Raw genomic sequence first — 17,678 nt, forward strand, 5'->3', positions numbered from 1 at the left:
ACATTTTTATATGCTAGGCAGTATGCTAAATTCTGGGGATGCAAAGCCCTACCCTCCAGAAGTTCCTATTCTGATGTTGGAGACAAATTTCAAACAGCAACGTATACATAAAATATATACAGTGTAAAATGGGAAGTAATCCCACACAGAAGGCATATAAATGCTTGTCGAAAGAATTAACTTCCACTTTAGTTGTCTCTGGAGAGGTTATAAATATAACTCTAATCCCTGCAGACCACAGAGTGTCAGCCTTTTCAGAGAACTGAATACAGAGATTATAGTCCAAATCCTCTCTCCCACCCCCATCTATCCCATGTTTAAATAACATTCGTAACAGGTCAAGGCATCTGTAGTGTGGATTCATCCTCCCGTACATTACTGAAGGCAGGGGAAAGAATCCTAGAGGAAGCAAGGTGGAATTAATGCCAAAGGGGTCTTATAGTTGACTGGAGGTGGAGAGTGGCTAGGGGGCGGGAGGGGGGTGTGTGTGGTGAGCCATGCTCGCGACGGGAAAACACCAGCATCCAGGAATTTCCAGGCCCATTCAGGAATGGGATTTTCGATGTCAACGCCCATCCCTCCCCGCCCCCTTACTCTAACCTATCATACATAGGGCAGGCATATCGCGAGAGGAGTAGACAGTGTCTAAGCACAATTATGGAAAAGATGGATGGTGGACCCCTGTCCCAGTACAGGACTGTGTCTCCTGTTTCCAGGGAAAGGGGCACCCGAGCACTTCCTACCCAAAGCAAGAGGGGGTGGGATGACGCCAGACTCCCCTTGGGGGCGGGGCGCTCAGCTACCTTGCTCTGGGGCTTCACACCCCGCCTCTTTCGGACTCCTCCCTTGACGCTCTCACGCAAGCACCACGCACGCCGGGAACCGCGCGCGCGATGGCGCCTCCCGGGTCCACGGCTGCTGTTTCTTTGCTTCTTCTGGAGCGCGGTCCGTAATGAGGTTAGTGAGGTACCTGCGACGGGCCGTGTCGGCCAGCCCAGGCCCGGGCCCAGGTCCTAGCCCAAACCCGGGTCCTGGTGCCGGCCCCGAACGCAGCGTCCCCGGCCCGGTGGATTTCTACTCGCGCTTCTCCCCGTCCCCGCTCTCCATGAAGCAGTTTCTGGACTTCGGTGAGTGAGTTCGCGCTTCTCTTGGGGAGGCGACGCTCCCTCCGTTCCTATCTAGTGGTCTCGGGATGGGCAGGGGGAGGAGAGGAAGCTACCCAGAGGTCTTTCTCTGTGTCCTTCTGTCTGCCCTCCGCTGTCACTTGTGTCGGTCTCTGTCCCTGAGCCTCTGGCCCTCTATTCTCCCCCGTTCCTCCATCTCTGCCCAAATCTCTCTCTCTCTCTCTCTCTCTCTCTCTCTCTCTCTCTCTCTCTCTCTCTCTCTCTCTCTCTCTCTCTCTCTCTCTCTCTCCCCCTCCCTCTCTCTCTCTCTCTCTCTCTCTCTCTCTCTCTCTCTCTCTCTCTCTCTCTCTCTCTCTCTCTCTCTCTCTCTCTCTCTCTCTCTCTCTCTCTCTCTCTCTCTCTCTCTCTCTCTCTCTCTCTCTCTCTCTCTCCCTCTCTCTCTCTCCTCTCCTCTCCTCGATTTTACTGGCGTATTCTAATCTAGTGTTTATTATGCGTTTTATTTGGTGCATTTCTTTCTTTTCTTTTATTATTTAACACGAGGAATTAGAAAAGTCCTGTAGTGCTAGAGGGAGAGGAAAACAAGGAAGCATTTCTGGGCCTCGTTCCGTTGCCAAGTGATTCCCCGCCCCCCACCCCCTTTTATTTTTACGTTTTTTGGAATAATTAGAGCTCACAGGTGTGGACAAAATCCCCGACACAAGCTACAGTTCTACTTGTAATATGCAACAAGAGGCAGGATAATAAGAAGTTCTCATTTTGGCACAAAGCCTTTGCTCTTAGGCAGATGATTATGCTTGGTTGAAAAAACTTATGACGGCTATGTTGGTGTTTTGTGTTGGTGTAGAATTTTTCTTCCTTGTAGATTACCGTTCATTTTCTTTTTTTCAGACAGTAACAAGACATCTAGACATGTTAAAGAAAACATTTTGTTCCTTTTCTTGAAAGAGAATCATACACTTTTCTACGGGTTGCAATAAATTAGACTGAGCTCCTCAGGGCAGGGATGGGGAGGATGGAGGGAGAGGAAGACTGAGACAGCCCGAGAGACTGAGAATTTTTCTTTGTCTTGGGCGGGGATTGTAGAATGTTTCTTGCTTACATGGTCAAGTGAGATAATTGGAAAAGCGGTGAGCCTGGTACATAGTAGGTGCTTTGTGAATGTTTATGGACTGATAAATGTTGCTAATTTATGGAAACTATTTTCTCTTTAAATAAATATTGAGCATAGATAAACTGCATGAATATGAAATACTGTGGGCCTCATAAATTTTTTCTGTTAACACAAGCCACTGATTGCTTTTAAGTAAGTTATACTCTTCTTTCTGTTCAAATTGATGTTTTTTAAAAAAAGTTTTCCCCAGATGAAGGAAGACATTCAGCTGGTGATAGAAAAAGAAAGGTGCTTGCATTTTAAAAGCCTTTGGGATTAGTTTATTTATAATCTTCTGGAAACACTAATTAATGTTAATAATAGTAGTTAATATTTACATAGCGCTTACTATGTGCTAGGCACTGTGCTTTACAATTATTACTTCATTTGGTCTTTACAACCACCCTGGAGGTGGGTGCTAATATTATCTCCATATTACAGATGAGAAAATTAAGGAAAACAGTGTCTCAGGTCCTATTTGAATTCAGGACTCCTTCACTCCAGGTTCTGCCATTAAGAAAAGGGGGCAGCTATGTGGCTTAATGAACTGATTGCCAGGCCTAGAAACTGTGACCCTGGGCAAGTCACTTGACCCTCATTCCCTCTTTGCATGGCCTTTATTATTCTTCTACTTTGCAAACAATACACAATATTATTTCTACGACTAAAGGATGTTAAAAAAAAGGGAGGAAGAGAGGGGGGAGGGAGAAGAAAAGAAAGAAACTTGTAATAAATAATCTTTGGAAAAAAGCATTGTAGATAGTGGGTCTTTGGGACAATAATTTACTACTTTTGCTCAGGATTCATTGTCCTAAGAGAATTCGCACAATATAATATTGATGATTTCTTTATTTTAAAGTAAAGATTCCTAGTTTATGAGGACTGCTTGTTTTGACTGGAAGACCTTTTATTTGAAATTTGTAATAACTGCTCTGCTCTGATAGTTAAGGTTGGATCATTGCCTTTCTTTAAGTGTGCCTTCAAAATTGACCTTTAGGAGAAAGTTTTCCTTTAAAACTTGAGAGAACATGATATGAGGAATTACACTGTGGTGGAAAAATTACTTAGTTGGGAGTAAAGAGCCATGGGTTCTGCCCTAGCTTTCCCCCATTGCATGATCTAAGGCAAATCACTTCTTTTTTTTTTTTCCAAAAACAAGTTTGCTGTACTAAAAGACATTAAATAGCTTGCTATAAAAAACATAGTGTGGCTATAATTTTTTTAAGTTATTATCCTATTTAACTTTAATAAAAATTGTGTAGCTTTAATTTTATATTTATATAAAATATGTAGCTCTAAGTTTAAACGAAATGGACATTTATTGCTAAATATTGATATATTGTAGAAGAGATAATAGAGTAAAAGGAATAGAGAATAAAATCAAAATCTATCTCCTAATCATAGGAAATTTCAAAGCATCTGTAGCATTCAAGGGGAAGAGAAACAGTTTTCATCACAAGTTTGAGAGTTGCTGCATAGTAGGGTATGGTAATGAAGCATTCTTAACTCCCCTTCCCCCAAATTCTTGCTTTTGGTGTTTTAGTTACAGTTATCAGCATGTGTAGGACATACTGATCCTATTATATTGTAATGTGAGTGAACACCAAAGCACAATGATGGCTCCCGGCAGAAGATTTGGATCACTATATTCTAATTTCTTTATACCAGAAGAATGCACACTTTGCAGGACTTGAACCTTTTTTATTCAAATATTGAACCAAGAAGCCATTCTTTTTTGAATGGCATGTTTGATAGAAGTTTAAGAATATGATGATGGTAATTTATCTTATGTCATTGAGTTTACTTGTCAATGAGTTATACTTTTTTTTTTGATGAGGGACAAAGATCTAGTCATTTGGAACTATGTTTTTTTATTCATAAAACAACATTTCTTTCTAGGTAGAGTTGAATTGTTCTTAATGTGATTTTCTTTCTCTTACCTATTTCCTTGTTTCCTATAAGGTTCAATTTTCAAACAATATGATACTTTTATAAGTAGATAATTTCAGAATTTCACTGTAAATAGAATATGAAAGCAACTTTTGGTGGTGGAATAGCTTTGTTTCCTTCATGATTCCATTTTGACTTCCAAATTCCTTTGGTTTCAGGATCTGTGAATGCATGTGAAAAGACCTCATTTATGTTTTTGCGGCAAGAGTTGCCAGTGCGATTGGCAAACATAATGAAAGAAATAAGTCTTCTTCCAGATAATCTTCTAAGAACACCTTCAGTTCAACTGGTACAGAGCTGGTAAGAATCCGATTATGTTTTTTTGAATGTCAGTGGAGAATACTTTACCTAACATTAAACATGGCCTTTTTGTTAATCTTCATTGAACCACCAGGATCATACAGCAGTCCTTATTTTTCTTGTATGTGTTTGTCTCCTAAGTCCTAGACTTGGCTATTCTTTGCTTTGAGAGAAGCAGTGCTGCACAGAAATACAGGTACCATATTTAAGTATGTTTTGTGATTTGTTTTTTTATTAAATTTCACAAGAATGATTTTTGAACACTTTAAAATTCAAACAGATGCAATCAGTATGGTTAATTGTACTTTAAAAGCACACATATTTAATAAATGAATTGATGCCATTATAAAAACATCTTCAGTATTATAAGTCATATTTTTAATGAATTGATTATAATCTCTTTATTAATTGCTGTGCTATTTTCAAGTAATTGCCATTTGTTTTTGCTATTGCTGTTTTCTTAAGCAATATAAACATTAAGTCAAAGGGTTGCCAAATATGAATTTTGAATGAAAAGTAACTTAGTTACAAAAACTTTAATTTTTGATTATGGTTATTTTAAGAAATTATAGAGTTTTTTCATTTTGTGGAAATTATACTTCTATGAGAGAATTTGCCCTTGCATATCCATTTTTTAGGTTCACAAAAGAAAGAAGTAGGTCACAATTAGCATAATCATACTAATTTTTTTTAATGACAGTGCAGTTTTAAAAAGCATTAAACTGTTACAGATTCGATTAAACACAAAATGATTTAGAATTAAAGTAGAAAAGAAAGCTGAAATATTTCTGAGGAATTTCATACTTGAAATATATGTTTAAGTCAAAATAGCGCATCTCATGTTTAAAAAGTTATTCCACTGTTATGTGTACTTTCAAAAATAAAATATGGGATGATTAATATAGAATGTTTTATATGTATTATATATGCACACTGAAGTAATTGAACAGTAATATCTAATTGAACAGTAATAACTCTAATTTCTGTCTTGGGAGCAATTAGATGAACCATTGAATAGAATAGTGGCCTTGGAGCCAGGAGGATCTGAGTTCAAATCCAGTTTCAAACATTTATCAGCTGGATGACCCTGCTGGGCAAGTCACTTAACTCTTTTTGCCTCAATTTCCTCATCTATAAAATGAACTGGAGAAGGAAATGGGCAAAACAGTGGGGTCACAAAGAATTGGACATGACTTAATCAGCTAAACAATAGCAACAAAATATATGCTTTTGTAATTCAGTCAGACATGTAGTGAGAAACACATTAAAAGCAAATATATAGATATTACCTAAGACATCTTTGTTGCTTGATCTCTCATATAACAGTTTGAATCCTAATGGAGTACTTGAGAGGAAGAAATTTTCATGACATCATATAGCTGTTCTCTTTAACCAAGAATAGATTATAGTGTAATGATTTGAGTTCTAGTCTTTTTACTGTTAGAAAAATTATAATTTTATGACTTCAAAAAGTTAAATAGCCTTCTTGCCTCTCATTTTCGAGCTGGTGATACCTCCCTTTTTAGAAGTGTAATACTGAATGTTTCAAATATTCCAGCTTTCTTATAATGCTATAAACAAATGAAAATGTGGTTTTATTATTATTTTATGTTGTTTGTCTTCTATTAGTGAATCATATACATTATAAAATTAAAAAGTTTTAGAGTTTAGACATTTGAGTTAGATTTTCAGAGTTTTAGCTTTAGGAAGGCTTTTAAGAGACTGCTTAGTCCAATTTTAATATGCAGATTAGTGAACTAATGCTAGTGACAGAGCTAAGACCTAAATCTCTTAACTCACCAGTTGAATGTACATATGAACTATATGAATTCAAATACATATCAAAGCTCTTATAATGGAAATATTTTAGGAGAAAAAAAATTATTGGATAAATTCTCAAGATTCTTGAATAACATATTGTTCACTTGGTGCCAGTATTGTTTAATTCCTGCTGCCAAGGTATTGGCAGGAAGTAAATATAAACTAGCTTATGAATAAATATAAAAGTATCTCCTCAATGATAGATATATTGCTAATGTGACACCATAATATTGTTCCTGATGAAAATCCATATTAAATATAAATTTGAAATATTTTTACAATTTAAATGAACATATGTGTTCAGATTTAACCTAGAGGATTTACATTTTAGGTATATTCAGAGTCTACAAGAACTCCTTTATTTTAAAAATAAAAGTGCTGAAGATGCAAAAGCTGTTTATGAGTAAGTATATTCTCAGTCTCATTCTTGTAATGCCTTTTCTGTTTGATTTAAATCCTCTAAGTACTATTAAAAACCCCCAAATAATTGGACTTAATTTTGCTAATATGGAAAGGAGTTGTTTGGTTTAGAGGGTTCAGTAACTCTTTGAGGTCATAGAGAGTTAACCAAGTTTTCTTCCCACCCTTACGATTCACTGCATCTATTTGGCTTAACTCCTAAATTATTTGACTTATTTGCTAAAAAGTAGATTAGAATCTATACATCTAAAAGAGTTTTGACTCTTTCAAGGACATTCCCTTAGGAGGCTACACTTTGTCTAATGCTATTGTTGCTCAAAATCTTTGGAGCTCTACATAGAATTGCCTTTAGAACTTGAGACATGTCCTCTTGAATATTGTTAATGGTGAACAAAGAATAAAGATTTAATAACGATTTTTGTAAATAAAAGTCATTTAAAGTGTAGTTGATAAGGATGATCAAGTTGAGTATGTAGTTTTTAATTTTTGAGGGGAAAAAAAAGAATAAGTATTAGGTATAAGGTTTCCAGTAGTTTGAAAGTACAACACTCATTTAGAGGTTATAAATTCTGTTATTATTTTTAGATCACAAGTTCCATTTTTTAAGGAAGTACCAGGTAGTTTGGAAATACTATTTTAACATAACAGGCTTATGTAAAACACTGAATTGGATTTTAAATGATATTGTATATGTTTATAATATATTTTAAATTAACCACCTTCCTTTGATTCTTCTGTGAATCTTTTCTTAAGTTAGCTTAGTTCTAAGCACCATTATCTTTAATATGATTATTGTGCCCACTACAAATTTGCTCATCTATGTATAAGACTATGTCAATCTATAGACTATTGGCACAAGGAGGTAATAGTTCCATTATAAGTTTTAACTGTCAGTCTTCCCATCCCCCTTTCACTAATCTGCTCATCCCCCTGCTTTCATTCTCATAGTGTTAACATAATAGAATGAGTGAAATAATGTTGTCTGGTATACATAGGTTTTTTATTCTAGGTAAATAACAGTTTCTAGAGCTAAAGTAGTGATATTTGCCTATTAATCTTGATTCCCAATTACTAAGAGTAGAGTCTTTGTCTTGTCATACTCTGGAGGTATCTCTGTAGTACCATCCTTATGGTGAGAGTTCAGTAAAGACAACAAACCCAGCCAACATTTATCTGTCTATCTTCCACCATGTGTGAAGGCTGTGCTAGACACTGAGGATTTAAAGACAAAATTAAAAAGTATTTCTTCCCTGAGGCATCTTAAGTTGTTCAGCTTGCACTGGGATGAAATAAATGAGCATTTGAAGAAGTAAAAAAGAACATTAATACCTAAGGGATTGGAGAAGGAAATGGGCCTTGACTGAGACAGTATTGTTTCATTAATTCTACCATTTTAACTATGAAGATGAAGGCCATTGAGGTTGTGGGGAGGAATGAATATGGGGGATGTGAAAAGGTCAGGGAATAGCCAAAACTGAGAATCAACTATTATGTCTTTGTATCAATAGTCTAATTATTGACATAAGCTTATATGTATATGAACAAATCTGTGGTGGGCACAATAGCCATATTTAACATCATCTTTAAGATGATAGTATTCTCAGTCCTTGAAGGGATTCTAACAATAGTTGTGGAATTATATTACATGGGAAACTTTGTACCACAACCCTTATATGAGAGATGTAATGCTATGTTTGGAAACAGTAAATAGGTAAGTTTGCCTGAAACATTAGGCATGTGAAGAGGAGTAATAAAATAGGCCTCCAAGGATAGATTAGAGCTAAAATGAATGGATTTAACTGCTATTTTATGAGGGTTTTGTATTTTATGCTAGGGGTGATGGGGGTGCCAGTGAAGGTCTTTGAGATAGTGGTGTGACTGGTTAGTTATTTTGGCAACTGTGTAGAGGATGTTAATAATGGATGAAAGAAATCCCTCATATTGCATAATAAAGTGTCATAGAGTATAGTTTGGGTAATGATGGGCAAGAAAACTAAATTTGAACTAATTGAAAAGTGGTTACTTTTACTGATCTTGCCCTTTATGCTAAGATATATTGGTAAACTACTACCCCAAAAATGCACTGATGCTGCTTTTATTATCTGTTTTGCTTAGGAATTGAGGAATAATATTTTCCCTTCTTGTTAGTTTATTTTTTTTAAATTAACTCTAAATTCACAAGTGTGTTTTGTTTAGCTTTACAGATACTGTGATAAGAATCCGAAATCGACATAATGATGTCATTCCTACCATGGCTCAGGGTGTGATTGAATACAAGGAAAGCTTTGGTGTGGATCCAGTGACCAGCCAGAATGTACAGTATTTTTTGGATCGTTTTTACATGAGTCGCATTTCAATCAGAATGCTACTTAATCAGCACTGTAAGTACCTAAGAGCACAGAGAGGAGGAAAACTAAAATGAAATATGTTGATACATTAGTGAATAATTCATTTCCTTTTGTGCCCATCAATGAAACATTTATAGCATTTCAGTTTTTAGTGAATAGCAGTTGTTATGCTAATGCTCATAGGAAATATTTATATTTTCTTATTTAAAGAATACTATGAGACTGAAACATAGTATTTAGTTATTTTAACTTTTAACTTTTTTTTAATTTTGGGTAGCCTTACTATTTGGTGGAAAAGGAAAAGGAAGTTCAACTCACCGAAAACACATTGGAAGCATTAATCCAAATTGTAATGTTGTCGAAGTTATTAAAGGTAATTTCTTCCAAACTTTTATTTTTTAAAAAAATAGAAACTATGCTGTAATATTACATAGAAACATTTATCAATTATCAAATATTGGATTTCAAAATCAGTTTGCCTTGTAATTGGCTGATGTATTATATAGTCATTGAGGAGACATTTTGTTAAATATTTATACTGTACAAGCTAATGTATTAGACTCTAAAATAAATAAATCATGACTCCTACCCTCAAACAGTTTACAGTCTACTAGTGATGAAAAGAAATGTAACAAGTATAGTACAAAATAGAATGCAATAAATGCGTTAGAGATATTAACATGGTGATGCTTTAAGAGTTCATGAAAGAGAATACTCCTGACTGGGGTGGAAGACTTAGTAGACTTCATAAAAAAAGGTGGTATTTGAGCTAGAACTTTGAAGGATGGTTAGGATTTCAGAAGGTATTTGGTGGTAGGGGAGGACATGGTAGACATAGCAGACACCAGACCAGATTTGCTCAGGAAATGGCAGATAACCTGGTTTGGAAGAAGTGTAGAATGCATGAAGGGCAGTGGTTTGAACAGTCTGTAGTATTTTGTCAGTATATGTGGCATCACAGTAAAGTACATAAAATACAACTTTCTAATGCCTTCTACCCTTAATTAAAATAAGCATTTGTCTTATATAGTCTCCAGATGAAATTTCATCACTAGTGCCTTCCTTCCAGAAATTCAGCTCACTAGATTATCAGCAAAAAAATTATCTTCATAAACTTCAACAGTCTGAAAATGAATTCCTGTAGCAAAAACATTTTTACATGCTTAGAAATTGTATCATAAGTATACTTCACCTGTGTATCATTTACTTAGGAGAGGAACTTTTTAAGGAAAGATCAAAAATGACTAAAACTAATGCTTTTTAGTTTTACTATATATGTTTAACAGTTGTATTTTATATAATGTATCAGTAATTAACTTTGCTAGAATATATTTCAAGTATTCCTCATGTCTGGGATGGGACACTTTTAGTAATAGCATTCTTTTCACTTGGAATTTATCAAAATAAAGCCAAAGGTAGTTGATTATAACAATTCTAAAACTTTATTCATCACTTTGGCCTGTTTTAGTGTAGCAATCCTAGTGTTTTCAGTGTATGAAAATGAAGCAAAATATTTTAACTCTTTTCTTTTCCTTTTTATTTATTTTTAAACTTATTTAGGACACTTTTCCATGGTTCCATGATTCATGGTCTTTCCCTCCCTTTTTCCCTCCCCTCTCCCAGAGCTGATGATTAATTCCACTGAGTTATACATATGCCATTGTTCAAAACCTATTTCCATATTCACATTTGTAATAGTGTTCTTCTAAAGCCAAAATCCCAATTCTTTCTCTGGATATAGAAAGCATTCTTTTTCATAAGTTTCTCAGGATTGTCCTAGATCATTGCATTGCTGCAAGTAAGGAAGTCATTATGTTCGATTGTGCCACAGTGTTTCAGTTTCTGTGTACAATGTTCTCCTGGTTCTGCTCTTTTAGCTCTGCGTCAATTTCTGGAGGTCTTTCTAGTTCACAGAGAAATCCTCCTTTTCATGATTGCTTTCAGCACAATAGTATTCCATCACCATCAGATTCAGATTTGTTCAGCCATTCCCCAACCCCCTCATTTTCCAATTTTTTTCCACTATAAAAAGTGTGACTATAAATGCTTTTGTACAAGTATTTTTCCTTATTATTTCTTTGAGGTACAAACCCAGTAGTGGCATTACTGGGTCAAAGGGTATGCATTCTTTTAAGGCCCTTTGGATATAATTCCAAATTGCCTTTCAAAATGGTTGGATCAATTCACAACTCCACCAGCAATGCACTAACATCCCAATTTTCTTTTCCTTTTTAATTTACTGTAGATGGCTATGAAAATGCAAAGCGTCTTTGTGATTTGTATTATGTTAATTCTCCAGAACTAGAACTTGAAGAATTAAATGGTAAGACTGTGTATCACCTTTCTTTCACACTGATTAGTGTAAAAATTGAGAGATAGAATATTATTGATTTTTTTTTTTGTGTGTGTGTGAATATGAAAATAAAAGATCACCATTTAACAGATTTTTGGATTATGTAAAGCACATGTAAAAGCTTACATTATTAAAATAAGCTTCCAAAATATTTTCTTTGGAAAAAATTCTTTTTTAAGTTAGCTAGTATAAATATTATCCTATATCTTCATAAAACTTAGAGCTAGAAGGGACAGATGAGGAACCAGCTTCAGAGAAGTAAATTGGATCATTGGATCATAAATTTAGAGCTGGAAGGGACCTTAATGATCGTTGAGTTCCTTTTAAGTCAGGTTCTGTGATGCGAGGATAGGAAACTATGTGTACTCATGCAAATGTAGGAGGTAAAGATAGGTAACTGATAATAGAGAAATGACAAGTATTTTTACAAGTGTTATTGATTTTTTAAAAGCTATCTAAGTTAGCAAAACTTGACTACATTAAATATAATCATAGTGATATGAAGAAATTTAGATAGCCACAAAAAGTATTTACTATTTATCCCTTAGGAAATAAGATCATAGAGAACTGGGAGAGACCTTGGAAACTATCTAGTTCAATTCCATTTTATAGATGAAGTTAAGTGACTTTGGAATGAATTACTTAGGCTATTTCAGTTCTGTGAATCTTGAGTGATATTCTTGAAAGACAGTAGAAAAAAACTGGCTCAGGAGTTAAAGAATCCAGGTTCAATTCCTGCTTCTGAAATGACTATGTGACCTGAAAAAGTCATTTAACTTTACCTGTATTTGACTTTTCTAGGTGACATAGCTCGTGTCAGAAGAAGGATTTGAACTTGGATTCTTTGACTCCGGTGCTTTTTCCACTTATGTCTTATAAGAATGTGTGACTCATTGATTTGCAGAACTGGGATAATAAACCATAATGATTCATAATCCTTTGTTTTCTTCCTAACCTTTTGTTAATTTTCAGACATAATTATTGTTATGATCCTAGTGAACATTTGAATATTGAAATAATACACTTAAAGTAGTGTAGTCTTTTTGATTTATATTTAGAAGTACCTGAAAAAAGTGTGGAGGGAAAAAAAACAAAACTTTCTAGTTTATTATGAACTGTCAAAAAAAAAAAACCAGCTCAAAAACAAAAGAAGTCTAAACTGGAAGTTAATATTTACTTGATCTCTTTAAAATTTCTCTTTGGGAAAGCAAAATACTATAATTTTGAAGATCCAGTACTTTAAAAAAAAGATTAATAGAATCAGAGGAATGGGAATAGCCACTAAGTTATTTTGGAGTATTCCTTGAGATTACTACAATGCCAATGCTGTAATTGTTAATTGTGAATTCCACTAGTGAGGTGATTCAAACATTATTGCCATCAAGAGGGACTTATGTAGCAACTCTTAAAAAACAATACTGTCCTTCATAATAAATATTTTCTTCCTTGATTATATTGTTTATCCTTTAAGATGCTTGGGTAGATCCAATTCCATAGTTACATTTTTCTCTTTCCACTGTAGCAAAATCACCAGGACAACCAATGCAAGTGGTTTATGTACCATCACATCTCTATCACATGGTGTTTGAACTTTTCAAGGTTTGTAAAGTGGAATTACATAAGCTTTGTATGCTTAGACTTTTCCTTAGTTTTAGGAATCTTGTTCAACTTCTAAAATCATTTTAAAATTAAAATGGAATTTCATTAAAATGATTTAATGATTAAAATATATATATTCAGGGGAAGCTGGGTAGCTTGGTGGATTGAGAGCCAGGCCTAGAGATGGGAGGTCCTGGGATTAAATCTGGACTCAGACACTTCCTAGCTGTATGACCCTGGGCAAGTCACTTGACCCCCATTGCCTAGCCCTTACCACTCTTCTGCCTTAGAATCAAGATGGAAGGTAAGGGTTAAAAAAATATCTATCTATCTATCTATCTATCTATCTATCTATCTATCTATCTATCTATCTATCTATCACATGTGCTAGAAGGGCCTGCTCCCCTTCCCCCTCCACACATACCTGAGGACATTTCTCACATGACTTCCCCTCTGCCTAGCAGCCCAGTGGGATCGCTTCCTTTCTCCCCTATCTGAGGTAAGGGAGGCTCACATGTAGCGGGAGGGTTGAAGTTTGGGCCCTTGGTCTCTAAAAGGTTCACCATCACTGGCCTAGACTTCTAGAAATAGCATAGAGGAAAATACAACCTTTCACCCAGTTGGTTTTTACTATAAGATAATTCTTAGTAAGCTTAATTATCTGGTTTCTGAACCACAACAAATTAAATGCTTATATATAGAGGAAAGAAGACAGGGTGTTTGGGAAAAAGGAGCGATCATTTACAATAGATGCGATAGGCATTAGTTAGCAGTGACAGAAAATAGCCTAACAGTAAAGGGGACAGGAAAACTAAGAGGGTACACTGTTGTAATGGAGAATGTTCATTATTCAATGACATTTATATAGAGCTAGAAGGTTTACAGAGTGTTTTTTTTTTCATGGCAGCCCTTTGAAGTATATAGATAGTGTAAGTGTTAGTGTCCTTATCTTACAGATGAGGAAACTGAGGCATAGAAAGGTCAAATGATTCATTCAGGGTTATAGAGCCAGAAAGTGTTGAAGCCAGGGTTCAAACTCAGATCATCTATTAGTTTTCCCATTGCATGAATAGGTTCATGGGATTTAGAACTGGAAAAACCCATTGAGATTATTTAGTCCAGCTTCCTTGTTTTATAGATGAGAATATTGAGGTTCAGAGGGATTGTGTTGTGAGAGGATACAAACCTATAACTTCTTACTTAAAACAGCCAAGTTCTTTCCATTAAATCATGCTACTGTAATGACTAATCATCAAGAACAGCTTTTATTTTTTGTGTCCTCTCTTTAACAAAGTAAGGACATGTGCTTCACAAAGATTTCAATTAACATATTTAAAATAAAGTTTTAGTATTTTGTTTAGTACATATCACTTGACAGTGATGTCAGATAATGATGTCAGTGAGACATTTCTGAACTTAAAATTTTTCTGACATACCATGTTAATGCTTGATTTTGCATTTTTTGGTTGTTAAAAGTATTTTAGAATTTTACTATTATAGTTTGACTCCATAGGATAAAAGGAACAGGCCATACTCTTTATTATTTTGTTTACAATTATGTCCATATTATGTGAAGTGTAGAACTAGACAGTGCTCCTTACCACATGATAAGAAATGACTAACGCAGGATGAAAATAGAGGAAACTTGGAGATATGGATGTGCTGTTGCTATAACCTAATTATTGGTTAGGAATGTGCATTATTATCAAATTGCTTATTCCCATCTTTCATTGAGATAATTTAGGATTAGATACTGGAAATCATCATTTATGAAAAAATTTGTTCCTTTTGGACATTTTGAGACATTCCACACTGCTTACAAAAATACAGTGTGTTGACACATCTGTTAAGGAGGGGGAATGCTCTTTTACCTAGTATAATTACACAATAGTATTCTGGTAGAGTGTTCTGCTTTGGTGTAACTTTTTAAGAGTTTTAGAAGTAGCTTGTTTATACAGAGCAATTTAAGACTCAAAAAATATCAAAATTACCCTTCCCTGTCAAAATTCTAATGAATTTTTAAAAATTCCTTTAAAATACTTAGAATTCTTTGGGTCCTTTATGCCATTTGTAATTTTTCTTCACTGGGATTAGAAACTTTAAAGAAGCTTTTGTTTTGGAAAATTATATCTTAACTAATATTTTTCAGAATGCAATGAGAGCAACTATGGAACACCATGCTGACAAAGGTGTTTACCCTCCTATTCAGGTTCATGTAACACTGGGTAATGAGGACTTGACTGTGAAGGTAAATGCTGTTTAAAAATTTGGTGCTTAGATATGCCAAAATGAAAAATATTTTGTTAATTTCAAGATTTAAACCAATTAAATCTGAAAGAAAATTATTTTACTTGTGGCTAATAGTTATTTATTGATATTATCAGACTATGAAATTATCCACTAATTTAGGCAAAATAGATATTTTAATATAGACATATGGTTTCATTGATAATCTAGGTAGTTTATGATATATCAGTCTCAAATTGTACTAATATTGGGGCAGTTAGATGGTGCAGTGTTTAGAGAGCCCATCCTGGAGACAAGTCCTGGGTTCAAATTTGGATTCGGTTTCTTTCTAGCTATGTGACTCTGGGCAAGTCACTTAATCTCAATTGCCTAACCCCTACCATTCTCCTTTGGAACTGATTCTAAGTACTTAATGATTCTAAGACAGAAGGCAAGGTTAAAAAAATATACAAATGTATGAGTATTTATGTAGATTATATATATAGTCTAGAGACTAGATAGCTCAGTTATTCAGACACTTATACATCTTAAAAACATTTTATATATATGTGAGTTAATGGTTTAATGGATTAGCTTTGTATAAAGAAACTTCTTCCTCTCCCTTTTCCCCTAAATCTGACTAGTGTGAATTTCAATATCACACTAGTCACCTCAAAAGAAAAATGAGGATGACAACACAATTTACTACTATTATTGGAAGAAACTTAAAAATGTGTATTGAGTTTGTAGTTATTTTTTTGCATATTTCATGGTTTATAGCCTTTGCTGTGCTGCTTCATTAGATGATACCCTTGAGAGTGTTCTCATCCATATGATTAAAAAAAAAAACCTATGGGTCGTTTAATTCTTTTTATACAGATATAGTTGATGTTTATTATCTAATTAACTACTCTAGCAGCTGTGTTTTTGATTCTAACTTTATGATACATGGATTACAGGATGCTTCTAGTCCAAATAAAACATTGCAGCTGAAGTTAGCCAGCACTGGTTTAAATTGTGTTCTGGCAGGTCATGATAGTTATTTATAGACCTCCAGATGGACAGAACTGTGATGCATTTAACATAGTTTTATTGCTGCTCTGTCCTAGGACTTCATTATTGGCAATTTTATTTTTCAATTTGATACAAAGTATTATTTTTATGGGATAGTAACAACAACACCACCACATCCTTTTTGGAAGTTGGAGGAGATGTTGGGGGGGGGGGGCAGAGAGAAGCTGTACTAGATACAGTCTTTCACCTGCTTGTCACCTTGTCTTTTGTGTTTTTTTTCATAACCAAGTTTTGGTTTTTTTTAAGTATGCCACCTACATCAAACTTCCAGGTATTAAATCACTGCCTAAACTCTTATTAGAAGAACTACTTTACCAAGGTTTCAGGGACCAAGTCCTAAGGCTTAAATTTCACATTCCAGACATTCTCTTAGAATTTTACATAGTTGTCTGACTCAGAAGTTAATTGATTTGGCAGTGGTGGCATAGCCACTTCTCAGTATGTAAAGATTAAACAGCAAATGACTGCCTGGAATCACATAGCTGGTTCTTAGTTCATGGAGGTTAAATGGCTTACCTGTGGTCACACAGAAAATTCTTAGTTTACAGGCTCCTGAAATTACTTGAATTTAGCAATACTTTTCTAATTCTTAAAAGTTTTTGCAATGTAGAATTATATAGTATGTTGCACCTCTGGTTCCAACTGAGACTTTTCTATAGTAATATCTAGTGTAAATAATCTGAAGTGGAATTTCTAAGAATTAAATTTAACCTTAATTAGGTTACTAACTCCTCAGAGTTCTATTTCTGTGCCTTGTCATGAAAGGGAGTTGACCTTGGGATTTTTAAGGTTATGGCTGTGTAAGCTCTGTCAGGGTCTGTCATACTAGAAAGGCTGTCTCTTTTTTGAGGTTCAGCTTTCATAATTTCAGAGAATGTCAGTAAACTTTTATTTAGTGCCTCCTATGTGCTAGACACTGCTAAGCTCTGGTGATACAATGAAAGGTAAAGACAGTCCTGTGGGCTATTTCTTAATTAAATAAGCAACCATTAAATAGCAACAACATAATACAAAATGGCCTTCATTCAGTCTTGTATATCCTCCTTTTACTTATTCAAAGACAGATTTTCTTTTTGTTGTGAACTTAATAGTTTTCAGTAAATATAAACATTTTCATATGCAAACATAATGTGCTTATCTAAAAAGAGAAACCTCTTATACCTAGTTTAATAATGAGTCTATATTAAATTTAATAAGGTAGTAACAAAACTTCTTTGTGTCTCTTTTTGCACTTAAAAAAATCTTCTTTTGATTAAAAAGAATCTTGATTTTTTTTTTCTCATCTGTTACTACTCACTAAATCTCCCACC

At 34.7% G+C, this 17,678-nt stretch overlaps 1 protein-coding gene across 5 annotated transcripts in view; it reads left to right on the forward strand.

Moving 5' to 3' along the window:
- The first annotated feature begins 612 nt into the window (after positions 1-612).
- Positions 613-17,678, forward strand: part of PDK1 (pyruvate dehydrogenase kinase 1) — a 29,974-nt gene continuing 12,908 nt past the window's right edge. The window contains exons 1-8 of one of the 5 annotated variants that reach the window (XM_007494374.3): positions 613-1,127; positions 4,386-4,527; positions 6,680-6,751; positions 8,965-9,149; positions 9,394-9,489; positions 11,362-11,439; positions 12,992-13,068; positions 15,218-15,316. In XM_007494374.3, the coding sequence (XP_007494436.2) occupies positions 953-1,127; positions 4,386-4,527; positions 6,680-6,751; positions 8,965-9,149; positions 9,394-9,489; positions 11,362-11,439; positions 12,992-13,068; positions 15,218-15,316 (924 nt within the window). In that variant the 5' untranslated portion in view covers positions 613-952. Of the gene's footprint in view, positions 1,128-3,904; positions 4,054-4,385; positions 4,528-6,679; positions 6,752-8,964; positions 9,150-9,393; positions 9,490-11,361; positions 11,440-12,991; positions 13,069-15,217; positions 15,317-17,678 lie in introns of those variants that run through there. The other 4 variants (XM_056793999.1, XM_056793997.1, XM_056794000.1 and 1 more) reach the window with 4 other exon arrangements.

The sequence above is a fragment of the Monodelphis domestica genome, chromosome 4 (genome assembly GCF_027887165.1).
Source record: "Monodelphis domestica isolate mMonDom1 chromosome 4, mMonDom1.pri, whole genome shotgun sequence".
NCBI lineage: Eukaryota > Metazoa > Chordata > Mammalia > Didelphimorphia > Didelphidae > Monodelphis > Monodelphis domestica.